Source organism: Papaver somniferum, chromosome 8 (genome assembly GCF_003573695.1).
Source record: "Papaver somniferum cultivar HN1 chromosome 8, ASM357369v1, whole genome shotgun sequence".
Lineage (NCBI taxonomy): Eukaryota > Viridiplantae > Streptophyta > Magnoliopsida > Ranunculales > Papaveraceae > Papaver > Papaver somniferum.
In genome coordinates, this window is record NC_039365.1 from 1182644 (window position 1) to 1197688 (window position 15045).

Genomic DNA, 15045 nt, shown 5'->3' on the forward strand with positions numbered 1-15045 from the left:
AATGTAATCATAAATCTCAGGTTAGAATTTATACGCGAAGGCTACATCAGCAACTGAATTGTGGCCTTCGATATTTTTAACAAGGAAATGGCTTGCTACTAATGCTAGTTTTTCTGCGAACTACTTACTCAGTTTGGTAAAGTAGAAACATATATTTTTTCAGGACATCCTATGTTCGACAACTGTTACTTTTTCGTTTTGTTTTTTTCCCCTTCTAGATTCATTGAAATGGTTGATTAATTAATTTTCTTGTTGAACTATTTCTTGTCATCACAATGCTAAAATCTCATTTTGTGGAACTGTAGATGCTTTTAAAGCTTTTATTATTATTATGTTGTTTGTCTGGTGTACCGATGGGTTAGCAGGTGCTTTCTGCATGACTGAATGATGGACAAAATATAAATCTTGCTCTAAATTGCAGTATGCAGGGGTTTTAAAAGCGCACGCTTCGTGCAGTAGGACTGAAGCTTTCTTGGCATATTTCTCTGTTATGTTTGAAGTTTGCATCCTATTCACCAGAGGGGTGGTGGTAGTGTGGTGCATATACTGTAATTTGCATACTGCTCATTTGAGGGAGATGCCTCTCTTGATGTGCTGCAGGTGGTCCATAGCCTGATAAAGCAATTAACTATTTGACATCATCCCTGTTGGAACTAGAGAAGAACACCTCACCCTGTTGTCTTGTTATCCAAATATCATTTGGCCCCGTTGTGTACATAGATGGAGTAGATGCTGGTAATCACGTGGGAGCACTCAATTTCTTTAGATTTATATAGGTTTCATGTCATAATTTAGTCATTTCTGATGTATTATGTACTTTTCTTAAAAAAATCAGGACATGGTGGAAGTGATGGCGTCCATGGATACATGTATTCCCTTGATGCTGCAGACAATGACTTGGTATGTTTCACATGAACGCTGAAAATAAACGAGAATTTTATCTTGCTCCTTTTGATTCATTTAAAGAAAATTGCTTGAAAAAGTAATAATTGATTTGTGTTTTTTGTTGTCTGTTAAATAACAGAAAGCCATCATTAAGAAGATGTTAGCAGAAAATTGTTTTTTTGTATAAAAATCATGGGATCTGTGACAAAAATCCTTCCGTTGTTGTGCATAGACCAATTACAAGAAAGATTGCTACTCAAATTTCTAACCAAAACCAACCTTGTCAAGTGGTAATTCGTTTCTCTTAGAACCAAAATGTTTCCCAGTAATCTCTTTGTTTAGATGTGATATACGAAATAGATTGGTTTTCCTTAGGTTTATTCAAATGTTTACAGGAAACTAAGAAGCCAGTACAGATTTCATCATCGATTATGATTGAAAAAGTATCAAATAAGGTCATTATAGATGTAGATAAATATAGAGCAGATAGTTCCTTCTCCGATCCAATGTTTGTGAAGCACACTGAAGAAATTCTTGATGAAGTCGAAATCTTCGAGAATATTGATTTAATGGTATGATGATTTTGTGTTTTGTGTTAAGGGTTTGTTCCTTATTTTCTTGTAGTGGCAACAATGTTAACAGTTCTATAATGTAATGTTGTAGGAAGAGGAAGTTGAGATGGAGGATATTGTTGAAGAACTCATTCTGGATATTGATAGTTGCGACTCAAAGAACACACTTGCAGTTTTAGATTATATCGATGATATATATGCTCACTACAAGAAAACTGAGGTTAGTCTCACTGTTTTCAACTCTTACTTTTTTCAATTTTGATGTAGCATTGTCTGATTTTCCTACTCCATTTACTCAAAATGCACATACTCCATTTACTCAAAGTGCACATTTGAGAATCAAGTGATAGTCTTACTTGCTTTAGTGACATTCTTCAATCTGAATACCTTCAAATGCTTTGCCTAACTATTCCAATTTAGAGTGTACTTTAACTTTACTTTCTTTATTGCTGAAATCCCCAAAACTTCAAAAGTAAGAATGCAAAAGTAAGATAAGGTAGACTTGTAAAGCCTGAGGTAACTTGATTGAACCTTGCCTTTTTTCCAGAATTCTAGCTGTGTATCTCCCAACTATATGGTTCAGCAATCCGACATCAATGAGAAGATGAGGGTCATCCTAGTTGATTGGTTAATCGAGGTATACGAAATTTTGACATGATTTTCTATCTCCTAGAAAGGGTAAGCATCCTTCTTGGTTTGAATCTTGACAGGTGCATTATAAATTTGAATCTTGACAGGTGCATTATAAATTTGAGCTCATGGATGAGACATTATTCCTTATGGTTAACATTATAGACAGATTCTTAGCCCACCAAACTGTGGAACGAAAGAAACTTCAGTTGGTCGGAATTACAGCCATGCTTTTAGCATGCAAGTATGAGGAAGTTTCAGTACCGGTTGTAGATGATCTTATTCTAATTTCTGACAAGGCTTATACAAGGAAGCAAGTTCTTGCTATGGTAAATGTTTCACTTTTAAGTCATATATCTCTTATCAAGTGTGTTTAGTTTTTCCCAGTTTCGACATTGTGATTCTAACACTGCAGAAACATGTTTAGCATCCTTAGTTTTACCCAGTTTCGACATTGTGATTCCAACACTGCATAAACATGTTTGCAAGAGAAATCGATAGTAAATACATTGCAATTCAATATGTCAGTTCCAACTTCATATGTATTTATGAAAAGATTCCTTAAAGCGGCTCAGTATGATAAGAAGGTTTGTATAGTTAGTCTTCCATCAGATTAAACTGTTGATCCATAGTATTTTATAACTTTTTATAGCTTGGATACTAACATATTTTTTGCATTTTGAACCAGCTTGAGATTCTCTCTTTTTTCTTGATCGAGCTATCCTTGGTTGATCATGACATGCTTAGGTTACCACCATCTCTGTTAGCTGCTGCAGCCATCTACACTGCTCAGTTTACTCTTAACATGACTAGACATTGGAGTAAGACCACAGAGTGGCATTCATATTACTCAGAAGATCAATTACAGTAAGTGATAACTTCTTCTTGAACACACCGAATTCCTTGTTTTTTCTTTGGACATTCGACAGGTAGTGCGAGTGTTATGAATGTACACATTTAGCCGACATTTATGATTGTTTTTTTTACGAGAAGCTAGTTAAATGTTCTTAGTTTTAATATATTGGGGTTTATCTCATGGTAGACATCGTTCCAGATATCAGATTCGTATTTTTTCTCCTAATTGAGAAACCATTTATACTCCCCACTAAATATATACATTTTTTTATCAAAGGATGGTTGCGGGTGGTTCTGGACTCGGAACAGTGATGGAGTGGAACACAAAGACTCCCTTGTAGTGGGATTGGGAGAATTTAGTCATGTTCAGTGGGAAAGTAAATGACATTCCTAAGGCTTCGCAGCAACCTACTGACTGGGGTGTTGAAGCAGACGGCGGGGGGAATTGATAATGGGTCTTTCTGTTCTCCGCCTGGTGGTGGGAGAGATGGTTCTAGTGGTGGTCATTCTGGATATGATTTGGGAAATAGGTCTTCGTCTAAAAGTTCTATATCAGAATCTATTGATTCTTCAGGGAAAGTAGGAAGTAGTAAATCCAAGTTTAACTTTGACACAGTTGAAGATTTGAGATAGTCGAAATTGTAAATTGAATTCACTATTCAATAAATTCACTATTCCATACAAAATGAGTTTAAAGTCGCTATTATATTCAGTTTCGAAGTCATTATTAATTAATTCCCGTTTTTAGTTTTTGATTCAGTTGAATCAGCTTTGGATTCAGCTGAATCAATATCAATTTTTTTTTATGAAATATAATTTAAAAAACTACTGTTTCTGTCAGTTTTTGCCGATCTGCTGCTAAAGAAAGTAGTTTTTTTAAAGAATTCAACTTTTTCCAGACATAGTCGTTTTGGAAAAAAACCACTTCTAGAATGCAGCTGATGGACACAGTCGTTTTTAGTGATATTACTTCATGTCCTGACAGTAGTTTAACTTCCATTTTCCACTAGTGTGTCACCCTTGAGAGATTGGCAGAAACAATCGATTTCATTTAACGCAGAAGAGGTGCCGGGAGGAGGAGAACCACATGAATGCTCTTTGGTGGTGAAATTAGAAGTAAATCCAAAATTTAAAGTCGATGAAGATGAAGAGGATGATGCGAATACCTGGGCTATAAATAGAATATTAATAGATCTTGGAAGTTCAGTAGATATTTTATTTTATCATACATACGAGACCATGGGTGGTAGAGATGAAGAATTAATTACGTCAACATACAAGATTTATGGTTTCAATGGTACATCCAATAAACCAAAAGGAGAGATAACAATGTGAATTCCTTTGAAGAGCATGTCATCAGAAATCGTATTCTGCGTAGTTGACGTAGAATCACCCTATAATGCTTTGATTGGAAGACCATGGCCACATAGCATTCTAGCAGTCTCTTCAAATTTCCATCAGTGCATCAAATTTCCTATACCCCAAGGTATTGGAATCATAAGAGGATATCTGATTGAAAGTAAAACCTACCAGGAGATTGATGTTGACAAATGTGAAGAACATTCAAGCAAGCGAAGAGAATGGAATAAGCATATAAAAGAAAATTAAAGGGGTGAAAGGCTAATGGTTGATGTGGTATGTAAAGATAGAGAAGATGGAGAAGCTAACAAGGGTAATACAGTAACAAAATCTTCCACAAAAATATACAACAAGCGAACTAGAGAAACTACATTTCAAGAAGGAGAATTGGTATTGAGGAAAAACCCGTGTCATCAGAAAAGAGGTAAATAAAGCACAGAAAGCGTATGGGAAGGTCCATATAAGATTAAGAAAGTTGTTAGCAACAGAATGTATGAATTGGAAGATGAACAGGAAGGAAAGGCATCTACTGAATTATGGAATCAAGTGTACTTGAAGAAGTATGACTTGTGCGAAAATCATCGCACGAAAGGGACTGAAGTGCTTATGCGAATTAATGTGTTGGAAAGCATTTGCGAACCTAAGAAAATTTATAAGGCGAAAGAAGCATGCGAGTAATCTGAGAAGTAAAACTGTTTTATCTTCATAAGTAATAATATAATAAGAGTTCTATGTACTAGAGTTATATAACTCAAAAGTAAGAATGGAATGAGAAATTTTATTTCTTTATGATGTTGTCATGTCAAGAAAAGGAAAAAATAAGACCTTAATAGAAGGCACCAGAAGTAAAGACTCTAATTAGGTAGGCTAGGCATCCAATTGTGTCTTGCAACCTAGTTCGCATACAACAAGAGGCAACAGTAACACCTAATGCACGTCATAATTGGGGAAAACCTAGTTAACATGACTCAAGTGAAAGCTACATCGACCCTGGAGCTTGATTCATGGAGATTTGGGGTAAGATAAAATCCCATCCAGGAGAGACACCTAAATCGAAAGATTAAGGTAATAAGATCTCTCCTAAGGAGTGCAGAAACTAGATCAGGGCGCCGAGGTACACGGTTGAGTCAAGAGTGCCCGGGGCGTCTGGAGTGTACCTTTCCACTCTTGACAAGTCTTGACTATGATGCACTCGGTCCGAAGAAACCCAACTTAGGTTGCGGTCTCGTAACCATATTCCATATCGGTAGGGGGATAAGAGACTGCGAAAACAACTGGTTGTTGCATCACTAGATGGGAGGATCCCACCTTAACCCGTTAGGGGTAAGCTTCCTTGAAGAGGCAACCAGGGGGAATATAAGGACGAAACCCTCAATTAGGGAGCTGAATTGTGTCAAAAGACGTAAATATCATGATACTTTTTACTCATGGGAGTATCAAGGCTTATCGTATTTATGCACCTATAAAACTTGCAGAGGAAATAATACAAGAATATGATAAGACGAGATCAATGGGTCGTTACACTAAAATGTAAAGACCGCCTGCGATATTTTCGCACAAAACAAAAAAAATATACTAGGAAAAGTAAGACCTTTAATTAGAAAGGTCAAATAAGACCTCATGAGAAGAATAGAATACAAACTAACATTGTTTTGCAGAAGATAATCAGAAAATAAACATATTGCGAATTAGATCGCATAATGAAACAAAAAATGGAAACAACAAAGTAGCAAATAACTGAGGAAGGGATAAAAACATCTCCAAGTAAATCGTTTGGAAACGACTAACAGAGGCAAGAATGAGAATGCAAGCATATAAAAGATTGTTACTCGTTCCATACGATAGACTCATGAACATGTTGGAAAGAACAGAGCTTCGCATTATATAATTGCAGATAATCCAAAAAGAATATACATTGAAGAAGACTTTAAGTATTCAAGGAGTTTATATTGAAAAAGATATACAATAAGCAGAAAAAGAGTTTACATATATGCAAAATCATCAATTCTCGCCTGGGTCATCTCTATTACTTCGCTCAGCTTCAGAATCACCGGCTTCTTCTTCTGTTTCCTCATATTCACCATCACTATCTGAGATGTCTATTTCGTTGGGAGAAACTTCACTAAGTTTATAAGTTGAAAGAGGAATATTATTATCAGTACAGATTTTCTTGATTGCCGCATCACGAATTCGGATAACATCCTTGATATTATTAGACACAAAGACAGACAGCTTTTTCTTAAGTCTGTGATACTTAAATTTACGAGCAACTAAGTCTGTTTCTAGACTTTCAATCTTCTCAGGAAATTTCTTTTCACCATATGGAAAGAAGATCAGAATGTTAATTAAGGCTATAAGAGAATGTTTTTCAAAAATAACAGGTATAAAAGAATAATAAACAACCTTCTTTGTTAGAAATAATATCCTAACCAATGCGATATGGTCAGATTCAAGGCTCACATTCACAGCTAAACCTTCTCTAGAATTATTAAGACTCTAGCATCCAAGTCAAATTCATCTTCACTTTCTATGAGAAGTCTAGAACGAATTAACTTCTCTTATTCAATAAGTGCGTTATTTTCGCTTATAGCACGATCTCGCTCTATTTGAACTTGAAGAATGGTTTCTTGAAATTCCTTCAAATATTTAGCACCATTAAGAGAAACCTGATCCTTCTCCTTGATAAGGGAATTAATTTTTGCTTCCAAAACCTTAATCCTTTCCGTGGATTCCCAAAAACGACGTTTAAAGCCATTACTAGAAGTTAAGGCACTCTTATGGTCAATACTGAAAAGTTGGTACTCCGACTTGAGTTCCTCCAAAGATAGGGTTTTCATTTTGTCTTCGGTCAGATTATTCAGAGAAGAGTTAAGATATTTAAGGAGGATATCATTATCAATAGGATGACGGAAGGAGCGAAATAGAGAAGATGCTTCACCAGAAAGACGGTAAATTTCTGCAAGAATACGTAATTAAAAGAAAATAAAGGTGGCAAAGGAATAAAGAAAGAGAAGCAGTAAAGAGTTACGCACCAGTTAATTGATCATTCCTCTTGCGAAGATAAGTTACATCGTTCGCATAAGCAGAAACCTCAGACTCAAGTTTGGTATTATTAACTTCAAGAGAGCGAAGTATTCTCTGGTAATCCGAAGAAATCGCATATGTCATGCGAGCCATCTGCGAAGATAAAGAATGAATATTAGATTAAAGAAATCAAAACATTATCAAAGAAAGTGTGAAGATATAGGAGTTACCAAAGAACCAAATGAAAATTGAAAGATTGAGCTTAGCATTAAAGAAGCTCCGCGAAGGGATTCATCATCTAGAGAAGGGGAATCACAAATCTTGGAAACCATTCCAAAACTACGAAGTAATTCTTCATTTCCAACAGCCGACAAATAATAGAAGAAGAGATTAGATAATTGGCCCATAGAAGATGTGATTGAAGGATCCTCGGAAAGAAGAATATCATCATCGCTAGATTCGGAACTTGAAGAAGTAGGTTAAAATTCTTTTCGCTTCTTGGAGAGATTCGCAGAAGATGATTTAGAAGCGGTCTTCTTATACCACATAACGCCTTTCCCCTTTTCTTTAGCACTTGAAGTTTCCACCTATGCAAATATTGAAAGATAAGAAACGGAGGCAACAATATTGTTAAAATAAAATAAAGGGTATTTCTTACTTCATTATCCTGCGAAGGTGACGCGTACAGTGATTTCTTATCTTTTTTAGCTTTCTTTGAGTGCTTGGCAATCTGACATCAAAGAAAGCGATAAGAGAAGGATGAAACGGTTAAAATAATGCAAAAGAAAGAATTGAAGACAACATACCACTTTAGATTTTTCAGGACAATTGAATTCCCAAGGATGATAATCAGAAAATCTCTCAGGAAGGGGAAGAGGTGAGCCATCAGTACCCCTTCCAGCAATGTAAGGACCCACTAAGATAATGGGACAATTTAGACATCGCGTATCATTGGATCTGCTAGAAGTACGATTGGAATTATCATTAAAATCAACATCTCGCATAATCTTATCGTTCTCACCGATACCATCTTTCCTCCTCAAGCGAACATCCTATTTGGACAACCATTCTTTATGATTGCGACGTAGTAATGCTTGAAGAAATTCTCAAGAGTATAATCAGCAGGGTTGATTGCTTTATCGACGTGTAAGCGATTTCATACCTCTTTTGGATACGAAGATTCTAACCCCGCTGCGCGACGAGCGTATTCTAGGAGTATTCTAATGTAATCACCACTTAATTGAAAAATACCCCGTGCGAATCTTTCGTCCGACAGAATCTCATAAAATATAGGAATTTCAGGATCATACAAAGGGATAGGAAGATCATCAAGAAGTTGCCCTACTGTCGTAATAATTTCTTGGTCAGACCATTCTTCAAGAGAAATTAACTCAAGTCCGAGTTTGGTTGAATGACTGGATCCAGAAGGAAGGGAAAGTGAATCGCCTTTTGCACCAAATTCTTTTTTCAGTCTAGTAAATTCTGCCTCACTTCTCCAACCAGTTGGAGGCATCTTAAGAATGAAAATGGTGGTTTTATATATAAAAAGAGAAAAAAAATAATCAAGATCAGACCAACAAAATCAAGATCAGATGATCAGATCAATGAATCTATGATCAGATCACAAGAAGTAGTAAGAGTGATAAAAGGAAATAATGGTTTGTTCAAGGGTATGATTAAAATTAATGAAGCAGCGAAAGAAGATGTAGTCGCAGACGAAGGAACAACACTAGAATAAAATGAGAATAAAAGAGAACGAAGGAAGAAAGTAAAAAGAAGAAAGAAGAAGATGAATGAAAGTAAATAGGAAATTTACTCCCGTTTCCCAAGATTTTTACCCCTTTAATGCGATGATGGTAGAATGAACGGATAGAAGACGTCGGTTATATAGGACGTGTCAGATAACGAATGGATGAGAAGACACGGGTATACTAGAAAGCCTAAATCATGGAAATATGTCGGAAGAAGAAAATATGAAAAGACAAACAGTTGCGGCATTATAAATTAAGAAGTTCCTCACGTCGCTTATTCCACAGAAAGAACGACATGAAAAGAGGAAAAATGTAGGAGTAAAATACCGCACACGCCTCAAATGTGCGAAATAACAATAATTGAATATGAGCGAAGGATATCGCATATAAATTATTTGAAATGACGTATCAGATGACGTCAGAATAATCACGAGAAAAGTGTGAAGAACCATGCGAAATTTAGACTGTGTGCGAGATGAGTCAATGTAAGTGTGCGTTAGTAACGCACACCAGATCCGAAAATAGGGGTTTTATTAGTTGTCATCCACTATGTAAGATCTCATATAAGGGATTGAGCGGCCATGTAAAGAACGGGATCTTTTTGAGAGCTTAGACAAAAAACTTAGGAGAGAGAAAGATTATTTGGAGAGCAAGTTAGGGTTTTCATATCAATTTGTATCCAACTAAAGATCTTAATGAATGATTTTACAATTTCTGTTATGATTACTTAGATTATCACTTGAATTACTTAAAATCCTACAACCACAGGTTCTTCATCTGCACATCAACTTGTGAGTCTCTCTATCTATCTAGATCTACTTGGTTATCTTTCATTTACATATAAAGTGTGTTTTGATGTTCCAGTACTGTTATTTTTTATTTTTATGGATTATAGCCAATACCTAAAGCATTTCAATTAGACTAGTTAATAGAGAGGATACTGAAGGGGTTGCAACTTTGAAGAGTCCAATGAAATCTTGGAAAGTGAAGCTAAATGACTTTAAGTTTACAGATGGTTGGGCACAACTTTACAAGGTTCATGAACTGAGTACTGGGAATTTTCTTGCGTTTCAATATGAAGGTCATGATTTGATTTTTCAAGTTTGGGTTTTCGACTTGAGTTATTGTGAAGTTGAGTATTCAACACAGTCATTGATATCTTGAGGGTGTAGATGAAAATGAAATGCACTTTGGTGAAACGGGTATTGAGGGAATGGATAGAGCTGAATGTATATGTCTAGGCGAAGGCACAGGAAAAGGCACATGCAAAGGTGAAGGCAAAAGACAAGGCAAAGGCAAAGGCCAAGGCAAGCAGGAACAACCGTTTTCCGATGATTCTAAGGGCAACTCTTAGAGTCACACTGATTTTGTAACCTTTTTTTTTTGTTTGTGTTAAGAGATGCAATATTACCTGCTAATCATGTTTGTTAATGCTTTGTGAAGTTGAAGAAGATAGTGAAGAAACTCATGACGATGATAATGAATTTGAGTAAGTTGATGACAATGCAACCAGCATTTCCAAGTATCTACATTTCATAGCTACATTGAAGAGTTGTAACATTTGCAGATTACTTGTATTCTAATAAATTTCATAGCTAAAAACCAAATTAAGCAACTCATGTTACCTTTTGTTCAGCAAAAAATTCTTAAGAAACATATTTGTTTGAAAGAAACCAAAAACCCAAAGGATCTTTCTTTCATACTTAACCATAAAACTTCAATATGAACTTCATATTTTCTGCGGCGAGGAGGAGGAGAAGGAAGAGATGCATTTGTCCTAGTTTCTTTTTCGTTCATTGCTACCAAAACAAGTTTATACTCTGTCGTATCTCCTCCAAGTTCTCCACGATATTGTTCGCCTTTGGTGATCCTCTCGGCATGAATCACGTGATCCAACCGTAAGTTTGTCTTGGCTTTGTCGTTATGCTGAGTTATGGCTTTATCTGCAAAGTATAAGAGGCGAGTGTGGTTCAAATCATGAAACCATTTTCGATAAGTGCAACCATCATCAACACCGTGATTGTTGCCGAAAAATTGCTTGATTACGATGATAGGTACCAAAATGAGCAATACCAAAACAAAAATCATGCGAACGTATCTAGCAGTAGTAGATGAACATATATAATAATTATTTTTTGATTTAACCTTTTTTCTGTTGTTTTCTTTTTGTGCTTTGGACTTTTGGACATGGCTGCTTGTGGATAATGAAGCCTCTCTCTCTGTGTCTGTATCACTCCGTTTTATTCTTAATTTTTTACCTAACAGAGCGTAATTAGGGAAAACAAAAGTGTAAGGCTCTTAAAGAATATACTACTCCGTACTTGTAACGGACACCGCATAAAATTTGCATTCATTTGCTAAGATATTGTTGGCATGTTCGCATTCCACATAATACTACAATTAATTAATTGCATGCATATAATGCGTTGCACGGTGAATTTTTTTGGTGCTCTGCAAAATGGGGAATCCCACACCAAGGCAATCAACGAGATAATACACGAACCTTTGGGGAAGGGGAAATTTACTGGTTTACGGTAACAATCGTTCTGAACGGATGTCTAGGGCTAAAATGGAAGTAACGGCATGAATTTGACGGTATCTAGAGAGATATTAGGAGTAGGTATTATCGCGAATTACACCAACCAATGGTAATTAAAGAGTAGTACTTGCAATTTCTCACTATGCAAAGGTTAAAGACCTCATAAACATCTCTCCTATAGTGATATTTCTTGCTTTCGGTTTTCTAATTTTTGTATCGGTATTTCATTCATGTAGGGATTATTCGAGAAAATGAGATTCATTTGTCTTGTTTTATAGTCTTCGTGGGAATGGAACTTAGGACCTTAAAGTCTCTAAGTGCACTAAATCATTTCAGTATTTGTGAATGAACCTTTGGTCCCATATAGTGGAAACTAAAGATGATACCTTTCCGTAATTATAAAAAAATTTTGTTCTAAGATGCTCGTTGGGTCGTACACACTTTTATATGAGGAGGAAAATTTAGGTAATAGCTTAGTTGGTGCAACCACATATTACGTATGCGCGGTGCTTCGCACTGAAGCACGCACGCCGACATGTGTTTGTTCGGGAGGGCCGAGCTCAGGCTGGAGTGTGGGTAGGTATCGAAACACGTACGTCGATGTCCGTCTGTTCGGTCGGGCCGGGTTCAAGCTGGGGTGTGGATATGTGTCAATGTCAACCACAACAAAGATTCATCTTCTCGAAACATATGCGTGGTGCTTGGCACCGAAGCACGCACGCCGACATCCTGTCTATTCGGGCAGGCGGGGCTCAGGTTGGGGTGTGGGTATATGTCAATGTCAACCACAACGAAGACATATATTCTTGGACAAATTTATGTTGATTTATTTCATTTCTATTTTTGAAAAATCAACTTAAATTTTGTGTTAATGTGGGGCGTCTGATTCAGAGATTTATTTTCTTTCCATTTTTATATTTATGTCTATATAATTTGCAGTTAATTGCTTAAGCTGTTTCTACCGTTTTAGAAAATCTTGGATTAATGAGAATTTATTCTCCCTTTAATTATGATTTATTCTCTCATTATTTGACACTTAGTTCACATTATTTTCGATCTTCTTTCTTCTCCTTATATATGTCAAACGATTTCTTTCCAATTTATGTTCAGAGGAGTCTACTATCCTCTTTATTTCGTCTTTCTCCTTTCGCGTGGTCTTCTAAACTTTTTTACCTTCGCAAAACATTACGATGATGATGATTTATTGCTTTCCTTTAGTTTTGATCTCATTGACGATTATTGTGTCGCAGTGTAACGGCTTTGCACTGGAGTCATCATCAGAAAGCAAAAAGGTATTTACCTTCACTATAGAACCCATCAAAATGAAACCAAGTACCTTAGCCTACTTCCAAAAAAACCCAGAAATATACTATGGTCTGCTATGTGATAGAGATAATGCCCGTATGAATTACTTAGTAGGAGTCGGAACTTCGATGAACACATCACAGGGGGGAAACGACATTGTTTTTAAACCAGTATCACCTAAGACGGAACTTGGTTGGTCTTTCAGTGTGTTAGTACCTATAGGAAAACCTCTTCAAATACAACCATTATTGCTTGACACAGGGAGTGGCATGACCTGGTTTATGTGCCAGCCAGACTGTGTTCGTTGTCACCCAGTCCGTCAGGGCGATACAATATATCCCATATATGATCAGACCAAATCTGATACGGACCTTCGCGTAGATTGTGGAAATGAAGATTGTGAATCACGTTACAGCTCATGTGTTGACGATGACCATCTGTGGTGTAAGTTCAGAATAGATTATGCTGATAACGATTATGCAAAGGGAGATTTAATCTATGATATGTTAGTTCTCGGGGGTCGTGAAAATATGTATCCTATGGGCTGCTCGCGGGACACCACATATAATAATCCCTCTACTAGCGGAATTTTAGGTCTCGCGCAAGGTTCACTGTCACTAGCGGAGCGGATCATCCGCAACTATAAAGACTTAAGCGTCTTCTCATACTGCCTTTCACCAGATAACTCGACGTCTTTGATATTCAGCGGAGATTATGTTTCTATGCTCTCGTCATCAACAAAGCAGCTCTCTAATCAGGAAATTTTTTATACCAACATGATCACGAATCCTTCCCGGCCTGTTTGGTATTATGTCGATTTGGTTGGAATAAGCATCGGTTCAGGTGAAATCATAGAGGGAACAGAAGAGCCGGTATTTCATATTTCCGGGGAAAGTGGAGGAGTATTTATTGACAGCGGCTTCACGTTCACAACGTTGGTTCCCGAGGCTTACAAGGCAGTCACCAAGGCATTCAAGGAGATGGTCAGCGGTCTATCTGGTTGGGTTCCTTTTCGGCCAGTTGGTGGGTTATCAACATGTTATAATTTGAGCAGCGTATCACGTCCGATTGAATTTCACAGCCTCAACTTTCATTTTAGAAAAGCAGAGAGTCCGGAAGAAGGCCGAAGAAACTACGATGATGATGAGCATTTTAAGCTTGAGTTGGCGTTCGATAACGTTATGACTATGGTTAATCGTCAGTATACAAACCTTTATTGTTTGGCGTTAACCGAAACTAAGAGTGGCATCTCGATTATTGGAATGATAAATCAAAGAAATATCCGGATGGTATATGATTTAACCAATGCTCGAATTGGATTTGATACCAACGGCTGTTTCATTTGATCTGTACGTTTTATCAGTATTAATAATGTCAGCAAGTATTGATTAATAAAATATATAATTTCTTTAGTTCTTCTTGTCGTGTTTCAATTTATGGTTTTTACTGTTTGATAATATTTGAGAGTTCGGTTCTCTCAATGGATTTATTTTAATATTTCTTATTACAGGCTCTACTTAGTTTAGGGTTTATTTATCTCAAGATAAACCCTAAACCGAATACCTAAAATCACTTTTGCAGTCTCTTTTCTCGATGCCCTAACTCCATTATCTCCTTCTCTCTATTCTGCTTATGCTTTAGTAATCCTTGCTTTGATTTTGACTTTCAGGATTTTGGTTTTCAGTTTAACTTTAGTTTACTTGCAGGTACTGGTCATGGATAATCTTAGGGTTCAAGATGGAAGAAATTAAAACCATGGAATCTATCAAGGTAAAACTACTGATTTTCTTGAACTTTAATGGGTTCGAGTCTTGGTTTTTTGTGTTTGGTGGTCACCGGTCTTGCTTCATTTACAAAATGGCTTTCAAGGAAACAAAAGTTACAATTTGGTAAGTCAAGCCACCCATTCAGAAGAAAACAACACTATGAATGCATTTCATGCTTCCTGAGATGTATAAAGTTTATACATGTAAGATTTACACGAGATATATATTCATTTAATTGTGCTAGAATCTTGTTACCTTATCCTGTAATATTCGTACAGCTGTTATTGCGGTGTTCTAGGAGATGTCGACACAATATGTTTGACAGTCGTGGGGTGGCGTATCATAAATCTCATGAAATA

General features: G+C 36.5%; 2 protein-coding genes across 2 annotated transcripts; both read left to right on the forward strand.

Annotated features, from left to right (window-relative positions):
- Nucleotides 1-353: 353 nt before the first annotated feature.
- On the forward strand, nt 354-3575 carry LOC113304147 (G2/mitotic-specific cyclin-2-like). Its single transcript, XM_026553208.1, has 10 exons — nt 354-357; nt 836-900; nt 1053-1175; nt 1281-1457; nt 1549-1677; nt 2005-2094; nt 2195-2422; nt 2579-2674; nt 2776-2954; nt 3347-3575. The coding sequence occupies exons 1-10, from the start codon at nt 354-356 to the stop codon at nt 3573-3575; spliced, it is 1320 nt and encodes a 439-aa protein (XP_026408993.1).
- Nucleotides 3576-12805: 9230 nt separating this feature from the next.
- On the forward strand, nt 12806-14643 carry LOC113304148 (aspartyl protease family protein 2-like). The gene is made up of 2 exons (XM_026553209.1): nt 12806-14209; nt 14590-14643. The coding sequence occupies exons 1-2, from the start codon at nt 12806-12808 to the stop codon at nt 14641-14643; spliced, it is 1458 nt and encodes a 485-aa protein (XP_026408994.1).
- Nucleotides 14644-15045: the final 402 nt, after the last annotated feature.

Excerpts from the sequence above, each read along its gene's own strand:
- LOC113304147 (XM_026553208.1), top strand. Across the intron at positions 901-1,052 it reads ATGCTGCAGACAATGACTTG|AAAATTGTTTTTTTGTATAA; the intron begins GTATGTTTCACA and ends AGATGTTAGCAG. Across the intron at positions 1,176-1,280 it reads AAAACCAACCTTGTCAAGTG|GAAACTAAGAAGCCAGTACA; the intron begins GTAATTCGTTTC and ends AAATGTTTACAG.
- LOC113304148 (XM_026553209.1), top strand. The coding sequence starts at position 12,806 with ATGATGATGATTTATTGCTTTCCTTTAGTTTTGATCTCATTGACGATT. Across the intron at positions 14,210-14,589 it reads ATCAAAGAAATATCCGGATG|GATTTTGGTTTTCAGTTTAA; the intron begins GTATATGATTTA and ends TTTGACTTTCAG.